Below are 24,814 nucleotides of genomic sequence, written 5' to 3'. Positions count from 1 at the left end.
TGTTGTGTGAAAAACATGACATCACCACAGCTCGATGGGCACGATTACTCACTTTGGAATGCTTTTCTCTTTCTGAAAGATAGGTGTTGCCGCCTCAGTGATGCCTATCATCTTCTAGTCATCTATATAATTTGTAAATCTCTGAGCTTCTGCATTCAGAAAACATTAAAATGGCAGTAAAATACAACACAATCATCCACTTATGTCTTTAACACGGCTATGACAACAGTGGCACCATGCAAGATTACAAGAAGAGAGGAAACTGGTGCAACTGAAGTTATACCGGAGTGCAATATGGTCCCATGGATGTGACATTACTTCTTCTTATTTGCACAAACAGTGAGCATAAAGGGCCCATGCATACCTTAACCATGCATTCTTTCCAGTGGCTGACAGGTATTGTGGTTGGAAAAACAACATCATATTGCATAGAATTGATTCTAATATTCACTTGTTTTATTAGCTCAGTAAATAACCTGGTTGTGGCCTTAGTTGCTCATCTTACTTAATGCACTATGATGCTCAATTTGTATTTATGTGGTGTAATGTAATTGTTGTCCCATTTCGAGCTAAATAGATATTATTACATGGTTTGTGGTTGACAACATGCTACAGTATGAGAGTGCAGCGTCCTTGGTTTCTGTCTTAATTTGGTCATTTTAATATTTCTTTGAGATCAGGTTAACACAGTCTTTAGTATTTCATAGTGTCTCTGCTGCTGAGAGTTGGAGGTTATATCACTTTTACAGACTTCTGCTTGATTTCTTTGTTCTTATTTTTCTGGAAACACAACAAAATATAGCTAGTATTAATAGATAATGTAATAACGTGATTGATTTAGCATAAAATGCCCTTATACATAAAAAGTAACAACTATGAGCTGCACAAACACACACTTCTGTGGTGTTTGTTAGGTTTAAACCTCTGTCTGACCAGGCCTATAGCGTTCCTTTGCCCTGTGGATGACTCTTCACTGCCCTCATCGTTTGACATGTTGCCCCTCTGATGGATGTTTGCCGTCTGGACAAGGTGGCCCTGTGCTTTCATCAGGCCCTCAGCAGGCAGGGAGATGGGCTGAGCATCCCATTCCTTCTCACAGGGAGATAAAACAACCTTACCATGTCACCATGCAGGAGAGAAAAAAGAGACTCCTCTTTACAGGTCATACATCAACATTATTCCATCTGACGCCAGGAAGCAGCAAAGCATGCTGGGTAGCTGACACACCTAGGAAGATGGATCTCTCTAATCTGAGGAGTAAACACATAAATTATCCACGGATATATTTAAACACTTGCATGGGGAGTAGGTTTCAATTTAGCTGAGATTTTTCTTGTCGCACACTTCTACATACAGTTTTTAAAGCTTAGATATAAAGATAGATATATATTTTTTAAACACACATCTCATGTCCTGTGACGTTTTTAACCATGGCGATATTCCGTGTGTGAGAGAGAGACAGTAACATGTCACTTACCTACTGGGACTACTGGGACTTGAAAGCCTGACAAGTACATATATAGCAGCTTCCTTCATCACACTCTTCATCTGGGAGTCAAAATGCATCATCTTCACATCTCCACCACGTGCTGCATGCGCGTGTCTCTTGAAGATCGACCGCACTGTGATTTTTCAGCAGACCTTGATGATCTTGTGCAGAGGAGGCAGAGAGAAATGACTTTATAGGTCTTCATCTTTCACCTTGGCTTACAGGCCATTTTTTTTCTGTGGCTCCATGCATTGCCCTCCAGGATGCTATAAACATCCCAATGACAGCTCACACTCGCAGACAGTTTGAGTTTGATCTGAGTTTCCAGTTGTGGCCTGACAAACACTTGACATCAGAATCTCATTGTATCCTCAGTCCCTCTTCGTGTTCTCAACCTTTCAAACCTGATTATTCGTGATTGTTCTCTTATCCTCGGAACATGCTGGAGCCACCTGTCATCCTTTTTACCACTTAACTAAATGTGGTTTTCATCTTTCTAACATGGTTTGGATTTCTCCTCCGAGGTGAGCTGCTTTCTCCTCTTTCCACCGCTGTGAACTGGATTATCATGTTCAGATGCCCGCTCGGTTGCAGGGGGAACTGTTTATTTGTAGAACTTGCTCTCTCACAGTGTCTCAACAACCTCCCAGTCAAGTGCACTACAAGCTTTAATGACAGGAGTTTGAAATGAGGCTCCATTAAAATGAATGACCTTCATTACAGCGGTATTAAGGGACAGATGCCTTTGTTCGTAGGCTAAACATGCAGTGAGAAGGAGGGAGCGAGAGCACTTGTCCAGACGTTCAAGTGCCTGAATAAACAGAGCAGCAGGTTTTTCTTTCTTCCACCCTCTGAGGGTGAAGCCCACTGCGACTACCATTGAGATTACAACCACCTGGCTGTGCGTCCTTCTCGCCCCTTACCCCAAACATTTTAATCATGGATGAAATTCATTTATATGTTGCGATAATTGTGTTTAATTGTTTCTTTGAAGGGGAGTGAGGCCAAAAGCATCTGGCTGACATATGGCTCGATGCTTGTGAGAGCAACATTGTGCCCAGCAGGAAACTGCGGCCCTGATCAACGCTCCACTGCCCATTTGGCCAAATCGCTGTGGTCTAAGTCATGCTTCTTAGGTAATGAAGCGGACCTGGTGGCTGAATTAGATTAGGTCCCTTCCTGCACATGTTTGGGCCTAACTGAATCTCTGCTCTTTTAAGCTGCACCGGTTTCTTTCAGTATATTGCATATGGCCTACAGGCCCAGTAATGGTAAGCACAAACAGACCTACAACACTTAAGTATTTGTGTAGTGTGCAGTAATGAACAAACAAAGATGAGTACTTCCATCAGACACACCTATCAGATCTTATGGACGATTCCGCACCTCACCATTTATTTCCAGTGCCAACTAAAAGTGCCATTCCAAGAAGCAAAGAGCTTTTTATGTAGGCCAAGCAGCAACCTCCAGGGCTGAAAAAGTCACCAAAGTCATGTGCCAAATAGTGTATTTCACTTGAGGCTGGCTCCAAAAGTGACAGTCCCTGTAGATTCTCGTCACCATGATAATAATATGTTTTCATCCTGATACGGGAGGAACAGGTTTGTCTTCTGCAACTATTTCTCTCATTCCTAACAACTGATCACGGCTACACTTTCTTATTATTCACTCAGTTGGGTTTTACTGGGGCTTAAAATTACAGGTGTAGTAGCTGTGATTGACAGATAAGTCAGCATAGGAAGCTGTAGCCAATAGATGGTGTCTGAGCATTTTAATGGGATAAAGTCAAAAAATAGCCATAAGGTACACCCCATAGAAGAATTGTGTGCTCCCATTTTCAATTTCAATTCAATTTTATTTATACAGCGCCAAGTCACAACAATAGTCACCTCAAGGTAGACCCTACAATAATACATACAGAGAAAAACCCAACAATCATATGACCCTCTATGAGCAAGCATTTTGGCGACAGTGGAAAGGAAAAACTGCCTTTGAACAGGAAGAAACCTCCGGCAGAACCAGGCTCATGGAGAGGCGGCCATCTGCCGCGACCGGTTGGGGTGATAGAAGGAAAACAGGATAAAAGACATGCTGTGGAAAAGAACCAGAGATGAGTTCTCCTGAGTTCAACTCCAGCATCAGGCCGGGGTCTTTCTGTGTGGAGTTTCCATGTTCCGTGTTTGCATGGATTCTCTCCAGGTACTCCGGCTTCCTCCCACTCTCCAAAGACGTGCACTTAGTGGGCATAGGTTAGGTGATCAGTCTAAATTGCCCATAGCTGTGAATGTGAGTGCGAATTGTTGTCTGTCTCTGTGTGTTAGCCCTGTGACAGACTGGTGAACTGTCCAGGGTGTACCCCACCTCTTGCTCTATGACAGCTCCAGCGCCCCTGCAACCCTAAAAAGGATAAGCGGAAGCGGATGGATGGATTGGACTTGTACAGTTTATGCAGCTCACTGATAACTTCACCCTCTGGTCTATAAAAACAATTCCAATATCATCGCTTCAAAAATGCTAAGACCAGAAAGTAATGGCTGGGGTTCAGGGGCTATACTGTATGCATCTTTTATACGATGTAGAGACTAATGGTTTACTAGTTACAGTCCTTGAGTTTTCAGCATCATTTCCCAGAAATATAACAGAACAGCCATTTTTGTTTACAGGGCAGCCAAACACGCTTTTGTTTTGACATTAACAATCAGATTTTATGCTGAACACGGTTTCAGTAGATTTCCACACATTAGCAGAACAAAGTAAAGTTATTTAGCTCCAATTGATCAGTAAACAATCCACTGTGGCTTTTAATTATTTTATTCATTACACCATTTGCAAAAATGAGCCTGTGTTTACTTCTAACAATAACATACATTTGCAACCTGCTAAATACTGAAATACATGCACACATCATTTGAAGGTAATTTACGAATGGAAATGAAAGTGAGATACAATAAATCAGAGCCACAAGGTTTTGGTTAACTGATGTTATATTGCTTTTCTGATATTCATGTTTGGCATTTTATCCATCTTCAGTTGTAGAAAAGTAAAGGTCTCTAAAGAGAGTATGATTTCTACATTAAAGACTTTGGCACCTTTATTTCATTTTCTTATAACTCGGTAAACCAACAGAGGATATTACATTGCCAATGAGATTTAACAGCTTCTTCTATTTTGAACTCTCAAGATTAAATTCTTTGGACCATAAATACAGCGCTCCAGCGTCAACACTATCACAAAGATACATGATTGAGAAGTGATTTTGATACTAAACTGTATCTATATATTGAATATACTATGTAATGCATTCCCTCGACCTAACCATTTATATTGTGTATACATAGGATATAAAAAGCCGTGTGATGGTGATTCTGTTGGTGTATCATGTTTTCACTCACATGTTCTGATGTCATTTTCACATCACATGATGTCCACAAAACATGGACACAAACTCAAATGTAATCATTCAAATGTTAGCAGACATAAACACAGTTTACTATTGCAAAGGTGACTATTTTTCTCTCCTCTGGAGGGATATTTTCGATCGCGCCAAGAGCCCGTCAGTCACTCAACCCCCTACCCCCTCAACATCCTCACCTCGTCATTGAGTGTCTTTAATGCTGACATGTTACATCTGGAAACTCTTCCCTACATGTGATGCATAGACGTTTCTCTGCTCACTTTCCCCGTCCCAGGAGGCCTGATTGTGAAGCTTCTGTAATGATGTAGAAAAATGAGACTTGAGATTTGTACTTAACAGTTCTGGGCTAATGAATGCATTCAGGACACATTCCTCCCTCGATCTTATGGGATCGGTTTCCTCAGTAGGTGAAAAACACGGGCAGATCAAAATGGTAGCAAATGACTTTGAGACCCAGAGTGTTTAACACTTGGTGCTTTGTAGAATGTTAGAAAAGTGAAACCTATTTTTTCTAAGTCGACAAAGATGAGGTGCTCTGTGGCATTTTTGATGGCATGCTAACATCCACTGTAAGCAAAGCATGAAATGTTCTGGACACTTGCAGCAAGAGAGCCTCTTCAAGTCTCTGTTTCCTGTGGAAAATGTTTGCATGGGCTGTACTGTTACAGAAAAGGGAGTTTCCTTGGCAAGAGGAGAGAATGAAATAATCATTAATATGTCTTAAGGGTAAATGATGTCATGCACAGTGAATATACAACTTGTTGTGGTAAAGCTGTGGGAGACATTTGTAGGGAGACTGATACTTTGGAATATAGGTTTTCACAAGCACGCTGAAATATATACGTTCAAAATATACGCACACAGACAACATAGGTGCACACCCACACGCCACACACACTCAAAGATATTTAACATGTGCAGCGTGGTCCGCTGATGAAGGTTAGGATGATCTGCTTCCAGTTAGGTCGCACACTGTTCCTGTTCGCTGAGTGTACAAAGAAACGGATCCAATTTCAGGACATGCTTTTAATGAAACTCAAACTGAAGCGCGTTTCTGATTGGAGAACAAAGAGGGGGGAATCGAAAACTGTTGCAGAGGTGACCCAGGCCGAGGCACGCTCGCAGCTTTAAACACCAGCTCTTCACAAAAGGCCAACTCCAAACAAGGCCCCACTGAAGCGTCCTGTTCCCGAAATACTGCAAAGCAGCCTGGCAAATGTAGCCAGACTTTGTGCCTTTGCTATCTAGAATTACAGTTTGTTTTGAAAAGTCTGTGACATATGGATAAACTACAGTTTAGTTTGCTTATTGCCTCCAGAGATGTAAGAACAAAAAACTGAGGCTACTGAAACCTTGAAACACTTTGAAGACAAGAAACAGCTTAAATATCAGTTGAATGAACTGCATCTTACTTTTGAATCAAAAGCTCTTTTTCTCATATCAAGTTAACCAGATGTACAAAAAAAACATTTTAACTTGTAGAATTTTTCTTTTAAAAATGGCTGTATTTAAATCAATAGCTCTTCCTTCTAGTGAATGCTTGGCTGCAGTCTTACAGAGATTTTAGAGAGGAAGTTGATATCACAATCAGAGACGCAGCTCAGAATTTCTTCTTTGCTTAGTTTGTACAAAAACTGTTTAAAAAATGTTGGCATATAATCCTCAAAATGTCCAAAAATTTCACCGTCATATTTGTTTTCACTCCTCGTTGCCGGTACTTGAAACACCCTATGTAGTAAAAACATCGGAAACAACAGATATTTAAAGCAAGATCAAAAGTAGATAGCAAACACACACCCAACTTTTGACACTGGATTTTAAGTATCATTCAAACCAGAGTTTTCAATCACTGTTTAAACTTATGGGTCAGGGTCAGAGGAAGGATAAGGCTTTGTCCAAAGGTCTATTTTAACCGAAACAAAAACTATATTTTCTGGTTTAAACCTAGAGCAGATTCTACATGCTTGTATTTACACAGTACAGGAAGCAGCTTCAGTTTAAAGCAACTATGGATCATTAAAACTGCTTCAGCAAATTACTTCTGGGGGCTCTTTTGTGCTTGGGGTACTCACAAAGTGTCTTAACCCTATAATGCCCTTTGTATCATATTTGATACACGAGTTTCTGAGACATCAACGTGATCAATATGTGCCATAATTTCAAAATGTTATGGACAAAACTCTTCTTTTTTGTCTAAAATTAACATTGTTGTTAACAAAAAGTTGCCAGAAATTCCCAGTGTTTCAAATGTGATACAAAAAAATGAATAAATATATAATAAAAATATATCATCCAAAAAATGATATAGCAAAAGAAAATGTGTATTTTGTTGTAAGGGTTAATAAACATCGCAGTTCCAAAAAATCTGGCTATTTGTAATGGGTTGGGTTAAAATCTTCTGCTTTACGTACAAGACTTGGCAGACTAATTAGTGTCGATATGATACGATATGATATGACATTAAAGATGAGGTTTTTCACACATCTAACATGATTTAAAAATAGTTATGTTTCTAATTCTCAAAATGGTTAATTTTAGTTAAAAATATCTGTATATTTTAAACTACATCAAGTTGTTACCCTTTAAAAGTCCTTATGCACATGCACCTTATGCTAAGGGAAGTCAACCTGCTGCTAACTCTAGGTTTCTGTATACCACCATCTTCTTCTTCTTATCAAAGTTTTGACATGAAAGCCTATAAGTATTTTTTTTTTCCTTAAAACAATTGGTTAATCCCAAGGTACCTGTAAGAGCCAAAGTCAATGTTTATGTTTTTCCTTTTTGTTTTGGTGGCACAGGTGTATAGCTTTACCTGCGTCTCAGGTGATGGTATGTGGGTGTGGTCACAGTCTATTTACCTGCGTTTGCAGCAGGTGTGTTGGGTGTTGGTCTGTTGACCGTCATTTTTTGGCACACCAGTTAATCCATGCGCAAATGTTTGTTTTTGTTTTGTTCTTAAAATAAATGCGCAAAGTACAAGTACGACTCATTATGGATTATTGGAGGCGCGTCACAGGGACACAACCAACTCAGCCGGCCGCGGCTTTATTTACGGATGAAAGTCGCAACAGTACCATTCCTTTGGACATTAAAGCTCTTTCAGGTGAAAAGGACATCATCCTTTCTACGTCAACATGACACACAATTCTTTAGGGAGCAAAAATCAAATTCAAATGATCCGTATCTCAGCCGCGTCCTCCCAGTCAGACAAACAGGAAGGTTTATTACTTTCCCCTCAGAGACTGCTGTGTTTGGTGGTCCACTGCCTCAAGGTCTCAGAGCTCAGCCTGCACCTGTGGCTGGTCGCGTACACAGCTCTGGAAAAGAAAACAAATACAGTAAATAACCCCTCCTCTGCTTAATGGAGCTTAAGATGGCCTCGCTCATTTGCCACAAGCAGAGGCTTTGAAAGGACTTGGAGCACAATGACTCCCAGATAGCCCTTCATAGTGTCAGCGGCTCTCCGCTTCTGGTGTGCTTACATAGCCTTGTGATCGTATCAGCTTAACGGATAAGGGGGATGTGAGACCAGTGGCTGTAAAGATTTGATGCAGAGGTTAAATATACGGGTTGCCCACATTTGCCAGGAGAAACAAGCGGAAAGTCCTACACAAACATCATTGTGTGCTACTGAGCCACAAAGACTAGAGGTTATATCATCAAAGGCTCATTCAAGGACACGGAGGTAAACTGTCTCAGACCTAACACACTCTGAAACGTGAGAAAGAAAGTGAGGTCTTTCTTGAGTCACTATCTAGATATTTTTATTTCAGAGAAAGAAAGGCTTTTTGTCCCTTTGGTGCAGGTATTGTCTCAAAAAGTCAATACTACCATGGTGTATCTGTAGACAAAAGCACTATTCTCTGTCTTGTGTTATGCCTTGCTTTTCATTGTAAATGCCAGATTTCACTGCTTCTCCCAGTTTCGCTCTGCACGGGGGATTTTATTTATAACAAGGATGTAATTTATGAGAATCTGAAGGCCCTGACTACTCCATAACCCAGGTCAGACTCACTCATTCTTCAGCTTGACAGGGCTGGGCTCCTGGAGTTATGGGATCAAGGCTGATGTCTTACAGAGCACCGCTCGGGGGAACAGGTATCTGCACTTCCTTATTTTATCAGCCCTCCAACAAGTGAACATGAACAAGGGCCACTATAAATCATTTGCTCCTGATGACAGCCGAGAGGCAGGAAGGCACAGCATCGTCTGATGTTCTACATGTGTGCCGTCATTTTTTTGCCTTTAAGAAATGAAGCATGACAGGCTGAGCCTCTCTTAGGGCTCTGTGTGGGTGTACACCTGCGTAGAGTGGGCAATAATTGACTTCTTAATTGGTTGATAGTTGCTTTATTATTTCAGCAATCGTCTTCTGGTAAGTTATACTAATGGAAATGTTTAAAGTTCAAGTCTGGTACCTCTGGTCTGTGAACTGAAGTCGAGTTAGCAAGTTCATCAAAGTCAGTTCCTTTGGTATCTCTTGAGCTGCACTTTTTTGGTGACAGTCTTTTTATTTTTGTTGTTTTTATTAAAGTTTGCGGGGGGAAATCAGTTGTTTCTCTTGTTTTAGATTTCTGTCAGTGTAGCAATAAAAAGCTACTAAAATATTCCACATTGTCTTCAAGGGTGTCATTATAGTAGGTGTGAAAGAAATAGTGGTGTTCTATCAGGGCAAGCAAGGCAAGAAAGGCACTGCTTGTCCAGTGAAATGTAAAAACAGACATCAATTTAACACATATTGCAGTTAAAAAGAAAAATCTCTTTCCTTTTACCGCAAACATTTTTCTTTCATAAAGAGTCTTAACTGTTTGCATTCATCCTTTAGATTACTGCCTTCTGTGACCACGGTTGGCAGTTGTCTCTGGAAGCAAGCATTAACTCTGCTTGACTGGGAGCCATAGGAATCTTGTAGCATCTGCCATTTATCATGTGCCTGTCCTGTTAACAAAGGCTTGAGCTGGTCTAGCTGTGAGGCCTGCAGCTTTTTCTGGTTGTTTGCAGATGCACGTTGTGGATAAACCTCTAGTCTTTCACAGGAAATTGATAGGAGACTAGTGTACTAGACAAGCTGCCACTTTCACTGTGCTAAAGTCTAAACATAATATATAGATACATAAAATATATAATTGATTCTTTTTTTTTAAAGTCTAAAATCTTGACTTTTACACATTTTTACACCTTACATTGTAATCCCAGTGGCATCCGACGTGACCTTACTTACTTCTTCATTACACTAAAACCAAGACTTCATTCTCTCTTAATAATACTTTGTTCTTACTTTCTATATATAATTTATTATTATTATTTATATATGACAAAGTGTTACATTAAAAAGATCAATTTTTATTGCCTTCACATCATAAAAGTTCCAGATGGGTGTTTTAATTGAACAACTTAATAAGTATTTAAGGCTATAATTCTGTACTCTAAAAACAGAAATTACTACTGTTGATCAATAATTCAGATTTTGAGTAAAACTGCTACACCTTAAAAGTTCAAATCCATCTTGACCTTGTTGGATTTTTATGTAAAGTTCAATAGTTGTACTTGAACTTTTATACTTCTGCGACAGAAAAGGGAGCAACACATGTGCAGCCTACTTTCTTTCTATTGGACCACTGACTAGGTGACACCATATGTATATTAGGACCTGTTACAACTAATAAACCATCTTATAACACTGTCTATATGTGCATATTGCATGTTTATACAAACTACTGCTACAGCATTTGTTGACTCGGTGCTGAAACGGAATGAGTTTGGAAGTGAGCCAGCCATCTTTTATTCAAGTGACCTTGACGATCTGTCCACACCACCATGTCTTTTAAAGTGGCGAGAGAAAGAGGAAGTGAGAGTGAAAATACAAACATGCACTTTTTCTTTTTTGTTTGTTTGTTCTGTTTTGTTTTTTGAGCGCACATATATTGTACAATTGGGCCGTGTGTGTGAGGGAGAGACAGACAGGGTCACGGTCAACAAGGCAAGATCAACAGATTCATTACGTTTGTTTGATCAATAACTTCCTGTGGGAGATAGATGTCTTTTGGCTTGAGCAGCTGTTCGCTCTGACAATAGTCATTCCCCTCACATGATATTCCTGTGTGGTGAGGGAATTGTCATTCAGCGCATGTTTGTGCGTCATTCAGTGTATGTGTGTGTGGTCCGGGTGGGTAATTCACAGGGCCCAGACAGAAACCCCCAATTCCACCTCACACTTTTCAGAAGGGTCACCCACACTAGAAGCCCTCGCTCCATAAAGCAGGAACACAGTGCACGTTTGCCTGCGTATGCATGTGTGTGTGCGCACGTGTGATTGTGCAACGGACTGAAACTTAAATCAGCACATGAAAGGTGTGTATCTCAGTGTTGCTTCTCCTGCTGCTCTGACAGAAAACAGACCTTGGCTGCGGTGTATGGTTTCTCCAAGCTCCCACACAGGACTCGGTTTCAAACATGGTGCAAAATTTAAAACAGAAATGCAGCATGAGTGGGAACAATGAGGCCAATGTTATGTCACTAGTTAAATTTAATGCCACAGATTACTCACTTCTGTTCCAAGTATTTCAATTTTGCATTATGAAAAAAAAAACTGAGATAGTTTGCATATATCAGAGCCTCAAAGGTTTTTAAGAGTTGTTTAATTGTTTATTTTCCCTGTGTTTCGTATCTATTCAAACTAAATCCTCTTTACAGTTCCTATACACCAGGTTATTCACCTCAGCAGGAGATTGGTATTATTTGTGTGTGTAACGCAGGTCTCCCTAAACATCATGGATCATGAGGGCTGAGACAACAACTGCACAGGGGAGGATGAGCAGCAATCAGAACAAAGAGAAAGAGAGGAATTACGGCATATCTCTCAACACATTTGCACAAATGTTTTGGCTAGACTAGTTGAGTCTTCTCTGTCATCACTAATCAGCTAACAATAAATCCCCGAGCAGCTCTTGGTAGTGAAGTAAAGATCTAGAGAGATGACTCTGTCTGCAAGAGAAGGGTGCTTTTCACACAGCATTTTCAAATATTCACTGAATAATGAAAAGAATGGGTTGAATTTGGTTTTCTGGCAGTCCATCATAGAGTTTTTCTCCTCTGCGGTTCACAATGAACCATAGAATAGGTCAACATCTTATTGGATTTTCTGTTTTGTTGAACATTTTCTGCCAAGTTGAATTTCTACTTCGACAGCCGAGCTAGCTCGCAGAATTTGTGCCGGAGAGTTTTCTGAGCTTTTGCATTTACTCTGTTGCTACAGTGCAATGCATGGCCACGTAATGGACACAAGACGCTGCTCAGCATGTCTGAAGTGAAGACAGCGCTGTAGTTCCTAATGAGGCCGAGGAGTGATCGCTCACAGCAACAACGTGCTGACAGAACTGACCAACGCTAAAGCTCCAGAGGTGGACCAGCACGCTGACTGATCTCTTTAACTCTCAAGCTTTTCAAAATGAGCCTCTATGCTCAGCAACACACTGCAGGGCTTTTTAACGCGTGTTTTTCTTCACAATGAGGAAAAGTCAGCAAATTCCAATAAACATTCTTGTTTACTGGAATCATCAGCTTGGTTTAGGCTGAGCCGTTCTTACAGGGTTTTCCTTCCCAAAGAGGACAAAAAATGTGAAAATGAGTTAATTCTCTATTATTCTTATGGAGCATTTCCTGGCCAGCTTTTTGCTTTAGTATTCGGTTAAGTTATCGTCTTTCTCACGACTCGGTGTCCAAGGCACCATTGTGCTCCAGAGCTTTAAATGTGGTTACATTTCCTGAAGGCTGTTAAAACATAAACAACCAGGGCATGCCACTTCCCATACTTCTGGTTTTTGAATAAGATTTTCATGGATGGAAACACAATCAGATGCAAAATGACAGAACAGTAGATCAATATTCAAGCCAGTATGGAGTGATGTGTTTGGTGCAGTAGAAATAGGCTGTAAAACAAAACTGACCTATTAACACATTTACTAACAGAGTATTTCTAGTCGGGAAGAAAGGACTCTCTTTGAGGATGCCGATGTTCACATTTTGTACAGAGAAGACAGATAGTGTTAGAGAGGAGTAAAGGAGGCCATCTATATCCACTGAGAATGACCATCATTGAACTGAGGTGGTGGCTTACGACACCAGCCAACTTCAATGCAATCCTGAGATCCCTTCCCAGGTGTCTCAATCTCCTTTCACACCTTGCTTCAATTGACCTCAATAGCTCACCTGATGGCGGGCTGAGCAATGTCTCAGAGGTTTCACCTGTCGGCCCCAGTGATGGTAATGACCCATGCTTTTTTTTCACACCTTGGGTCATGTGAAGACTCGCTTGATCAATAGTGGGTTAATGACCCTCAGGACTGCCTGTTACGGGACAGCCCCCATTAGGGGTTAATTACCTGCGTCTCTCCACCAGTTGTTCTAGAACTGAAAAATCTTCTTGGATGAGAAGTGATTGTCTTCAAAAAACTAAAGAAGTCCAGATGTCTTCTTTTCAAGCTCTCAAGATTGTTTTATATTCTAGCATGTGACAGACTGCTGCATCCTAGATGCATGAAGGAGCGTTTCCGCAGGTCCTTCCTCCCTGCAGCTGTCAGACTGTACAATCAAAACTACTCCCAACAAACATAAATGTTTACATCAGCGCTGTAATTTGCACTAATCAACCAAACAACTACTACTGTTATAACTCTTACATTATTTTTCTCAGTTCATATAAAAAACCCTGTACTTTAAACTTAATAACTGTACAGTACTGTTTTTGTAACTATTGTCCATGATGTAAATATTTTTTCTGTAAACTTTGTGTGTGTTTCTACTCTGTATCCTGTTCTGTTTTCTTTCTTTTCTTCTGCTGCTGCTGTTACAACCAAATTTGTAATTTGTGGGTTAATTAAAAGATTATTCTATTCTATTCTATTCTATTCTATATGTTCTTAGTCTGTTCCTTGGCATTAGATAATTGTGTCTCTGCTTTACACCTATAAGTTTATTAATGAAGCTTGCTAACCAAGCTTAACACTCCATCTTTTCACTGATAAAAGGCAACTTCTGGCTTCAACCATGGTGGCAGCCAAAACACTGACATCAAAACTTTAAAAAGTTGAGTCCTTGATCTCACAGTATCTACTTCCGCGTTTCTTACTGTCTTTTTACCTATCGAACATTTTAATGTTTACAGTTGGCTAGCTGTACATTCGAGACATTTAGGGTTGATTGAAAAAAGTAATTTCATGATGAAAGCTTTACCAGCCCTTATGACATTACACGCCCTCTTCTCACTGTTATACTTGTACTTTCGGGGCGATCGTGGCTCAAGAGTTGGGAGTTCGCCTTGTAATCGGAAGGTTGCCGGTTTGAGCCCCGGCTTGGACAGTCTCGGTCATGGTTTCCTTGGGCGAGACACTTCACCCGTTGCCTACTGGTGGTGGTCGGATGGCCCGGTGGCGCCAGTGTCTGGCAGCCTCGCCTCTGTCAGTGCACCCCAGGGTGGCTGTGGCTACAATGTAGCTTGCCATCACCAGTGTGTGAATGGGTGGATGACTGGATGTGTAAAGCGCTTTGGGGTCCTTAGGGACTAGTAAAGCGCTATACAAATACAGGCCATTTACTTTCTGTTAAGGGGAAGTTTGTCTACAACATTTTTTAAAGTCACCTTTATGACAATGTTTGGTGGGTAGCCTTGTTTGCTGGTTTATAAAACCAAGCAATGGTTTTAGTGTTACAAAGTAAACAATTCACAGGAAAAAAGGAAGGAAGAACTCATGTTTAAGTGCTGGGTTATCTTGAGTATGGTGGCGGTGGAGGGTTTGGTTTTTAATGATGGTCCCCTTCCTAATTTCCACCTAATGAAATAATTCCCATCTACCTGCAGTGATACACCACTTTTTTTTACCTGGAGTGGTGTTTGGAGATTAAATTAAAACCATCGTGTAAATCACAGAGCGAGAAAGAATATTATGAGAATTGTGAGTGTGTTTTTTTTTTTATTTCCTCAGGCAGGCAGGTTTTCATCTGAGGCTCTTGTGTCAAGCATTTGACCTCTTTGCTGGTTTTTTAGTGTCAAGGATTTTTAGGTACTCAAGAGCCACAGTCTGCTTCCATGGAAATATGGCTTGAGGGCATGTCCATCACTGCCGAAAGGGTGACCCAGAATACCCAAACACACCCTGCCCAATCGTATTAAAATTCCTCTGCATGGCACACACATTCCACTTTATTCTAGTCTATAGACGGGAAGGGTACCTGTTGCTACGAAACACCAGCCAAACACACGGGTCAGACAAGCGTGTCCGTGTCATTCCTAACATGACAGTGGTTTGCCATAAATCTGTACCGGCACGGTAATAATACTCCTGCGCAGTGGGCGTGGCTGGTGTTTGGCTCTGTGATCGCTGGTTGGAGCCCAGTCTGGCCCACACTCACAAATGGGGAGGCAACACAGGAAACTGGGGCTTCCAGTAAAAACATGTAATTAGAAACACATTGACTGGGAGCTCTGGCATGATACACCCATCAGGAAGGGAGAGACACATGCAGGCAGGGATGCACGTAGGTTTTTTTTTTTTTTTTAAGTGATTGAAGTGGAGGACAAGATCACTGGGTCACTGGGAAAGTCCCATGAGAAAATCCAGTGTTGTAAGACTAAAATGGAAAAGCAGAGACATGGACTGTGACATGTTGTTACAGACACAAGCTTAAGAGAGCAGAGCGATAATCAAAAGCAGGGACATCTCAACACCCAATCTGACCTGTCAGCCACTTTAGTTTGATATGTGGCAGACAATAATATTCCACTGCTGCAAATCCCTACTATTACTACTGTTTACAAGATGCAATATAAATGCCACTGTATTTAAGATTGCGTCAGTATGGCCTGGAGGCCTCGCCACTAAAGAGCAGACGGTGCACAGCACGAGCTTCGCGGAGAGCGTGGGCCTCAGCGTGGCCGGGCGGCTCAGGCCATGCCCTGCATGCCCATGTGGTGAACCAAACTCCAGAGGGAAAGCCAGTTAACCCGGCCACATGTGATCTGAGAATCCTCACTAACCATGCTCCCCTCGAAGCATGTCAGGAGCTCAGAGACACCCTGCAAGTTTATATTTATGTGCAGGGGAGCTAAAATGTAACTAAACACAAATACCTGGAATTAGTTAATAGTTTTAAAAAAAAATGCACATGAGCTAAAATGTGAAGTTTACTGCAGCATACTGCAACATTTGTATGATTTCAGGAAGCCAAAGGCACATGTGGCAAGATTTACCAAGTTTGAATAAGACACACAGCTCTCCCGCTTCAGTACGATTCTCACAGTCATATCCTGGGATACCAGATAGCCTCTGCACAAGGACAGATGTGAGAAAGAGTCCCTACATCCACAGAGAGAAACCATCAGAGGCACTCTTTAGTGTGTGGTTTTACAGATCAGGCAAGTGGTGACTGTGGCTTCAGAAAGGGAAAAAAAAAAGCCTTAATTAGCCTTCACTCCCAGCAGACTGCCAACCTAAGAATAGGGGATAGATTAACAACGAGAACTGAACACTTTTAATCAACTCTCAAAGCCTCTTTTTCCTTGTACCCACCCCCACCTTAATGTCAACAATCTACAAACACATAATTACAAAGAGTAGAGGAAATGGATGTTTCATAGGTGATGAGGTTTTATACATTTTAAAATACAAAGGTGTGAAGTGACAATTCACAGTCTCAGAATAAACTGCTGGAAAATGGGCATTAATCAAATGGGGAGTAATTGAAGGAGCAAATGGAAGTAGATGGAAAAAACAGAAAAGAAGTGCACTTTTATTGAAATGCATGAAGTTCTGGTTTGAACAATGATTTAAAAAAGAACAATGTAAACACATATTTTAAGGCACAAAACCCTTGGGACATTTATATGAAACCATACTCTACAAATCATTACCAGAATCAACAGAAACAGTACTTTGCATTTTTTATTTGCCCCAGATTTGGGAAACATTTGTCCAGAATCTGTGACACAGGTATGCTAACAGGCTTTAAGCACCGCTGGTTTTCATACAACAAGGTGTGGGAAACGAAGGAACTGCTCAACCCATTCCTCAAGGTAAAGATGAAGGTCACACCCAACACATTCATCCAAAAACAGATTTCAAGAAAGATGCAATAGCAATATGTTTACAGCTATTGTGTAAAAACTATTTAGGACCTATTTCAGATTTTCTAGGCATTTTCAGAACTCATAATGCTATAGCATGCTTCTAAAAAGTACAGTACATCTGAACAGGTTTGGACCTGTGCCTTGTATTTTCATCTTTACATATAATCTTCCATTTAAATCAGTAAAACATGAAGTGAATGAATGAATTTTTTGTGTTTATTAATTTAAATAAGACTTCTGGCCTGTGCTCTGTGTTGCTATAGGAACCATAAAGCTCAATAGAAAGTCTGCATAAAAAACAACTGACATGGACATCTTGACACCAATCATTGTCCTGTTTTAAGGCCTGTAATTCACCATTATGGCTACTAGAGTTTGTTATTTTTTGGAGCCAAAAACGACAATATTTGGGTGAAAGACTAAAGTGTTAAGTTGACATTCAAATCCATAGATTATGGATATCGATAAATTAATAAACTACTAGATTTTACTCACCAAAAGTGAAATACACTTCTCTGCCACAGACCAGGCTGTGAAATTTGTCAGATAAATGTATTCAAATACTCAAAACAGCACCAACACCACAAATATGGTCAGAATCTAGTTTAGTGGCTCCATTTAGCTAAACAATTTTAGCCGAGGCCTGCAGTTTTTGTCACTTCGCTGGCTTTATTTTTCTGCCCTTGAGACCCATGCTTTGTTTTGCCTCCTGAACAAAAGGGTTTAGCCTCCCAACAGGAAAATATGTAGAAAGTGTACAGATAAAACTAAAGTGCACAGAAAAGTTTTTGGTCACAACTTGTCTTCATCATTTGGCAACTGGCCACAACTGTACAGTAAGGTATTCAGAGAACAGTGGAATGGGTCATGTTGTGGCAGTATGTACAGTAACACTGGTTAGAGTTCAGAAAGACCGGAGCAGACACAGAGGCTCCGGAGGCAGATCAAACATATCTGGGATTCTGTTTGTTCAGATCTCCAAAAACAATATGGAAACAGTATGACCGAAAGAAAGTACAAATACACAGTCAATGTTTCAATTTTGAAATACTCGCCTTAATCTTTTCCATGTCCTACATGCATGTATCATTATTAGCAACATTTCTGCTATCTTTCTATCTGCATATCATCTTAGAGCACAAGACTTAAGTTTATCTGAAGAATAAGATCTCGTTTTTAGCCAGTGCTTCCTTAATTGGCTCTAACTCTCCGTTTCCCCGTGGACATTCTCCATATGGACTTTGAGGTAGTCGTTCCTGGTGAACTTCTTGTGGCACAGCTGGCACTCTGCCATCGGTCGGTTGGGGTTGTGCGTCAGCTTGTGCCTGCTGAGCATCTTCTTCAAGCTGAATGAAAGGTCGCAGACCTACAGAAAACAACAAATAGAGGATTATAGGAGTCATAATTACACTATTTAAACACACTTTATTTAAATCTGGCAATATCTGCTCACTGTAGAGCCTCGGTGCAACAAAAATGGGACACGCACTTGGCAACAGAAACGTCTCTTTTCTCCACACTGGTAGCAGGGGGAGGGGGGATGCACGCAACTTAACATCCATCTTAAATGAGGCATTTTACACTGTACAAATGACTTCAGGGCCCTCTATCAATCAGGATAATCCGCCAATGGCTGGCGTTCAGCTGCAGTTTAACATACAGCTTGGAGAATCGCAGCATGTGTCCTCCTCGCTCCATCTGCGAAGAACGTCAGCGCTATGAATTACATTCAGAAAATCTCACAGACAGCTTACATCTGTGGGTGAACGGCAAATATAGAAGCTATGAATGAAAACAGCAGAACCATCACATGATACCATTCCAATAGTTTATCAGGTGGACTTCCACATTTTCATTGATGCGCTATCATGTTGTCATTTATGTTGCTCCAGCAATCTATAAATCTGCTGCTGTGTCAGGAAAAATATTTTCAATTTTGCAAAGTGAAAGAAGGACAGCAGCTGATGAGAGCAAGAGAGAGAGAGGGGCCTCCACTTCTCATGGTATCCCAGATGTTGCTTGATGCTTCGACAACATTTTAATGCTGGTTTGACAGACGCTGCATTCAGAACCCCTCCAGCTCGTCTGGAAAATGTTCCTGGGACTGTGTGATCTCTTTGTCTGACTCAAAATCCACCCCAAAATAAAATCCACATGTTATTTCTATTATTTCTAATAGTTTATATGTTGAATTATTTCTTCCAAAGCTGGGAAAAAGGATCCAGATGAACGCTTGATGTTGCCGAAAGACACGTTCCAGTGATGCTTCACCGGAGATGAATGGGATACTGATTGTGTGTCCTCAAACGACAACTGTAGATGATTCTCAGTGAATATGGGCGCATATGCTGTTTTAGAATTCAATGATCTTGTGGATAGAGGATTAGTGGCGTGTTAAAGCTCAAATGATAATTTAGGAATCCAGACTGGTGCTTTAAGCTTTGTTTGAATAAGACATGCTTGGAATCTACAGTTACGAGCTTAAAGTACTCTGCGTGACTTCAGCGTCCACATCAAAAGTCAACAAAAACGGGATAACAGAAGTTGCATCAGTTTGAAATCTTCTGAGCTTTTGCCTTGAAGACTTTCAGCACAGGGAAAATCCATGCGAGTCGTATTATTATCATAGTTTTGGTTTTGTAGCAGTTTTAGTCAGTGTCTCTTTTTAGTTAGATCACTCACCTTATTTCTTAGTGTTGAGCTTTTTCCTGTATTTCCTGTGATTGTGTTGTTTTATTTTCTTTATACATAGCATAAGTTTGCTCAATATTTGCTTCAACTTGAGCCCAATGGTAGCATTTTTAGGGTCTACTGTAACAGGCCATGTTTTTGTTGAACTTTAGGCTAAAATAAATTTGCATAAGAAATAAACATTCATATTTCACAAGACTAGAATGATTTAAATATGCATTATCAACTCCACATGGAAAACTAGTGTAAGCAACATGAAAACATGCCATGGTTTATCTTTATTATATAATGCAGGTTACTAATTCTTACTGTTTCTCATTTCATATCCCTGTAGCCATTTTTGGCAGGTGGGGGTCAGACAGGCCTCTGCCGCTGACCACCACCAAATTCACCCAGGATACAGCCAGCTTAAATGACTTAGTGGTCAAATATCCAACCAAAATTCTGCCAGAAGTTTGTTAATGGCTAACAAAACTGTCTTGCTAAAGGGCATTTAACCAAATATTAGGGGGGATGTATGTATATATTGCAGTGTGTATCTATACTTTTGACCCTGTGTGGATTAATTAAAATCCCCAATAAATTCAAATTTGTTTTTTAGTAATTAATAATATATTCTGTATAATCATTCCACCCTGGAGAAAGCACAGTTCAAAGAAGTCATTAAAAGCCCCAAATTAACATGACATTCAGGCTCGTGATGAGTGTATGGAAACTTCAGACCACAACTGTGGGTGGATGGATGAATGATTTGCTGACGCTTGCTGAAGCAGTGACGCAACCCCTTTGTTTCTCTGCCGTGGCTGTCACATGATCCTACTGATATGTCTCTGTCACCTAATCCTCTTACTGTTTTATGTATGTTTATATTTATGTACCAAGTTGCTGCACTTTTTAATACATCAATGTCATATTGATGGCTCCATTGTGAAGGTAATATGAAGGTAATGAAAGCAAAGAAAATAGGGAGTTAAGGGAGTTGTCATATGGGAAAATGGACCTGCTTGATGAGTCGGTGAAGATTTGTGTCATGATTTCGCTTTCAGAGTTACATTCCTAATTTTGAAAAAAGGCATTTTCAGCTCCTGTTTGTTGTGTACTGACGAATAAACAAGAAACAGTAACTGCTTTTCATACTGAAATCCCTTGAAAACCTCACAATTATTAGGCAAGTTTTAAATAACATCTCTTTTTCTGTGATTTCAAAGAGACTTATGTATATTTATTCACGATAGACATGAGAGATAATGATGTTCTTGGAAAGTGTTAGTCACACTAAACCAAAAAAATATGTGTAGCATCTGTGTGTACAGATTGGACTGTTATGACTAGCAGAAGCGGCTTACATGAATGAGTGTCTCTGTGACCAGGTCAAATCAACAGAAAAAGCTCCAACAAAATAACTTTCTTTTCAAAGTCTGTAAACCGTTGCTTGGGAATAAAAAAGCAATCGCAATGTTAATAATGTTTAAAGGTGTCCTGCAACCCAGACCCCTGTATTGTTTAGCCAGCACCATAGTTCGGCGAGTTCAACTTCCAGGACAGTTGTGGCTTTATAAATGAAAAACAGAAAACACAAAATTGGACAAAAACAAAAGCAGGGAGAAAATTTTTCCAAACACTAAAAACAAATTCTGTCGCGTGTTCTCTCCTCAATCTCTGAGAATAATTATTACTCCTGCAGCATTATAAGCAGAGAGTAATTTCTCCCTCTGATCCTCTAAATGTGTTTATGTGAATCAGCCCACTGGGCCCCTCTAAAGAAGAAAGATCGCTATCTGCCTCTAACTGAGCCCCAACGCTTCCACACATCTGGCCCTATGCCAGCAAAACAAGAAAGAACAGACAGTGGTTGATGGTACGGAGGACCAAAACCGCCAAATTTTTTTAAAAAGACCAATAAATTGTTTAAAATGTAATTAAATTAAGAATTAGATATGACATAAATTGATATTTCTGGTTTAACTTGTTTTTTGGGAAAATAAATGTTGTAATAACTCCCCCATTTATTTTCTTTTTGAGTAAATTTCCTTTGTATTTATTTTTATTAATTTTCCATTTCTGTTGTGATGCTCGCATCAGTCAACCAATAGACACAAAGTTGAAATAAATGATGAATAATTAGTTGAATTTATTTTTCTTTTAATTCTTTAGGCACATTTATAGCTATAATTAATTTACTGAGTCAATTTATATATTTTAGGCAGTTGCAGTGTTCCACAGAGCTGCGCACTCACATCACATTGAAAAGGCTTCTCTCCTGTGTGAGTCCTCATGTGCTCGTCCAGTCCTCGTTTCTGACTGAAGGCCTTGTTGCACTCGCTGCATTTATACGGCTTCTCCTGCAGTGAAAAACACACAAAGGCACAAATTTAAAGAGGGCACTTTGTCTGTCAGTGTACAGCAGAAAAATACATTAAACAATAATTCACCAGCTTTGGTCACATATGGACAAAATCTGGAGGGAAAAGTGTAATGACAGACATATGTACAAACAGGCATGCACAGCACAGTGGAAAACACAATAAGATGTGGAAACACATACATTCACCTTCACGCACTGATGTTTTCTCACTTCACACCACAGCGGTCTCCCTGTGCGTTTTATGAAGATATGAAATGAAAGATTGTACAGTGCCTGCAGTAGAGAGGAAATGAGCACCATAGAGGCCATCAAAAACACATGGATTCCTCAAAAGAGAAAGGAAAACAAAGGAGAGAAAATCTCTTTGAACGCGTATCAGTGCACTGGCACTCTGGGGCTGTAGAATATCACTCCTGCGTCTCCACACCTCATCGGTTTACCGAAGAACATTTCCTCTATGCCTTTCGGAGGCCTGTCTCACTGTCAGTCAAAGCTGCTATATCACAGTGGGTGTGTTCACAAAAATCTCCCAAGTATGCCTGTGTGTGTATGTACAGTCGAACGGTAGGCGTGTGCTCCCCACTTCGAGGGGAAACGGCGGTGACACCTAAAAGACTTGAAGAGAAGTAAGACGCATGTAGATAGCGAGGAGCTGTTTCCCAGTGTCACTCTTTGGAAAGCTGTTTTTGACGAGTCTGGCTGATAGCAGCGACTCTACCCATTTAAAGCTTAGTTGTCATGGGAACAGGGTGAATGCAGGAAGTTAGGGTCCTGGGAAAGGCACTATCATGTGGGCGGGGCAAGGAGCGCCCAATGACACAGGACACAAAAGGAGGTAAAGATCAGGTCCACTGCATGAGCGGCTTTAAGTATGCAACAGTTTGTGTGAATGTGACTGAATAAAAGGGACGATAAAGCTGGATCTGTGTGTGTGTGTGTGTGTGTGTGTGTGTGTGTGTGTGGGCGAGAGACCGCCGTCTCAAGGAAACAAACTCTGTCTTGATCAGTGTGATGCAAATTTCCACTTAAACCTGCAGCCATAACAAGTTCACTTCTTTTTCCATCAGGGGAGGAGGGTTCTTCTATGAAAGACTGAAAAGGTCAGTGTTCAAAGGTCCCGAAACACATGGATGGACTTAGGTGATGTGGTGTACCCAGAATGCATCACTACGACCCCGGTAACATTGAACATCTGTACCTGGTGGCCTTCACTGTTCAGCAGCTGTTCCCCCTTTGACATCTGACCTGGCCATTCTTCTGGATCTGACCACTCTCCAAAAATGTGCACATCTATACATGCAAGGATGGAGTCTCGTTTAATTACTCCGACAGAGCACATCTTCTCGTATGACATTTGAAAAGCTGGTATGCCAACGGCACGTTGTTGTACTCTATTAGGCTTCAGGCTCCAACCAGATATCAACAAACAGCCCATTGTAGGTTTGAATGGTTTTCAGACATGCTAGCAGCACGGCTCCAGGCTGTGTCAGTCTGCCAGTCTGTCTGCTTGGTTGTTTTTTTTCTCTCCTTTGATCGAGAACGGAATATCTTAACAAATACTGGATGGAGTGCCGTGTTCTTTTGTGCAAACATGCGCTGTCCTTTTTTGTCTAGAACCACAACAAGATTGTATTATTGTGGTTCACAGTGAAATGCCAAAAACAAGAAATCTCACCCAGGTCTTTATGATATTATGGCTTTAATCAATATTAGTCGGTCCAAAAAATTTGCAAAGGTGCAGTGTCAGCTTTGAGTTAATGTGCAAAAACTGACTTGATTAAGATGTTGCCCAGAAAACAAGGAGAAACTGAATGTATTCAACATCGTTCATTTTGTGGTTTAACTTAAAATTGTTTTAATTATAAAGGTGGTGACATTATCAAAATGACAAGCATAGCTCTAGCTTTTTCTTGATCTCTACTAGAGTAGCTTTGCATGATTAATTATTAAAGTTATTCTTTATTTATCTTTTGAATGGAAGATGAATCCGAAAGATAAATAATTCAGAACCAGGACACGCTGGAGAAATTATATCTCTTAGCTGGCTTGAGAGTGCCTGAGTGTAGCTCCTGGATGAGCTGGAGGAGATGTCCAAGGAGAGAAAGGTTGAGACCGGCACTGTTAGTGGATGGATGAATGCGTGTATGAATGAATGACTAATTGAGCTTGATGCACCCACTCAGGTCATCCGCTATCTTAAACAAACAGTTTTAACTCAACTCCATTTAATTTTATTCATTTTTAATTCTATCTATTTTTTTTAATGTACTGTATTTCTCACATTAATTAACTGTACATTTACAGACCTCACTTTTTGAAACTTGGCCATGTTTAGTATGAGCATCCACACTGGCAAAATACATATTAACAGAAACTAAAGAAAGGCATAATAGATCACCTCTGAGACTCACGCATGAATCAGGTAAAGCTTTTGCCTTTTGGGAAAAAGTGAAAGGGGCTAATTTCATGAGTAAACCTTAGTGTGACACATTAGTCTTATTAAACTTACATATAAAGCATTAGCATTTAGAAAATAGGAAACTGGGGAATTGGAAATTCTATTCCATATGGCTGAAAGATGACTGGCTAGTGTTTCTGTAACCACAGAACAAACAGCCATATCAGTTTTCATTGAAGATCAAAATTGTTTTAAAAATCCTTTAACTTCCAAAATATCGTCATCAGACGTGTTCCATTTTGGTTTGCAGATGATGTGGTTTGCGGTATAAACAC

General features: G+C 40.3%; 1 protein-coding gene across 2 annotated transcripts in view; it reads right to left on the bottom strand.

The window, feature by feature from the left end:
- Positions 1–16,657: 16,657 nt before the first annotated feature.
- prdm5 (PR domain containing 5) overlaps positions 16,658–24,814 on the bottom strand; it is a 45,939-nt gene continuing 37,782 nt past the window's right edge. The window contains exons 15-16 of one of the 2 annotated variants that reach the window (XM_085398421.1): positions 21,954–22,058; positions 16,658–18,391 (exon numbers count right to left, since the gene is read on the bottom strand). In XM_085398421.1, coding sequence (XP_085254547.1) covers positions 18,227–18,391; positions 21,954–22,058 — 270 coding nt within the window. In that variant the 3' untranslated portion in view covers positions 16,658–18,226. The remainder of the gene's footprint in view (positions 18,392–21,953; positions 22,059–24,814) is intronic. The other variant, XR_014909607.1, reaches the window with a different exon arrangement.

The sequence above is a fragment of the Rhamphochromis longiceps genome, linkage group LG23, assembly GCF_057381845.1.
Source record: "Rhamphochromis longiceps isolate RC_006_pf linkage group LG23, R_longiceps_female_GT1.1, whole genome shotgun sequence".
Lineage (NCBI taxonomy): Eukaryota > Metazoa > Chordata > Actinopteri > Cichliformes > Cichlidae > Rhamphochromis > Rhamphochromis longiceps.
Note: the sequence above shows the minus strand (reverse complement) of the source record. Positions and strands in the feature narration are given on the sequence as shown.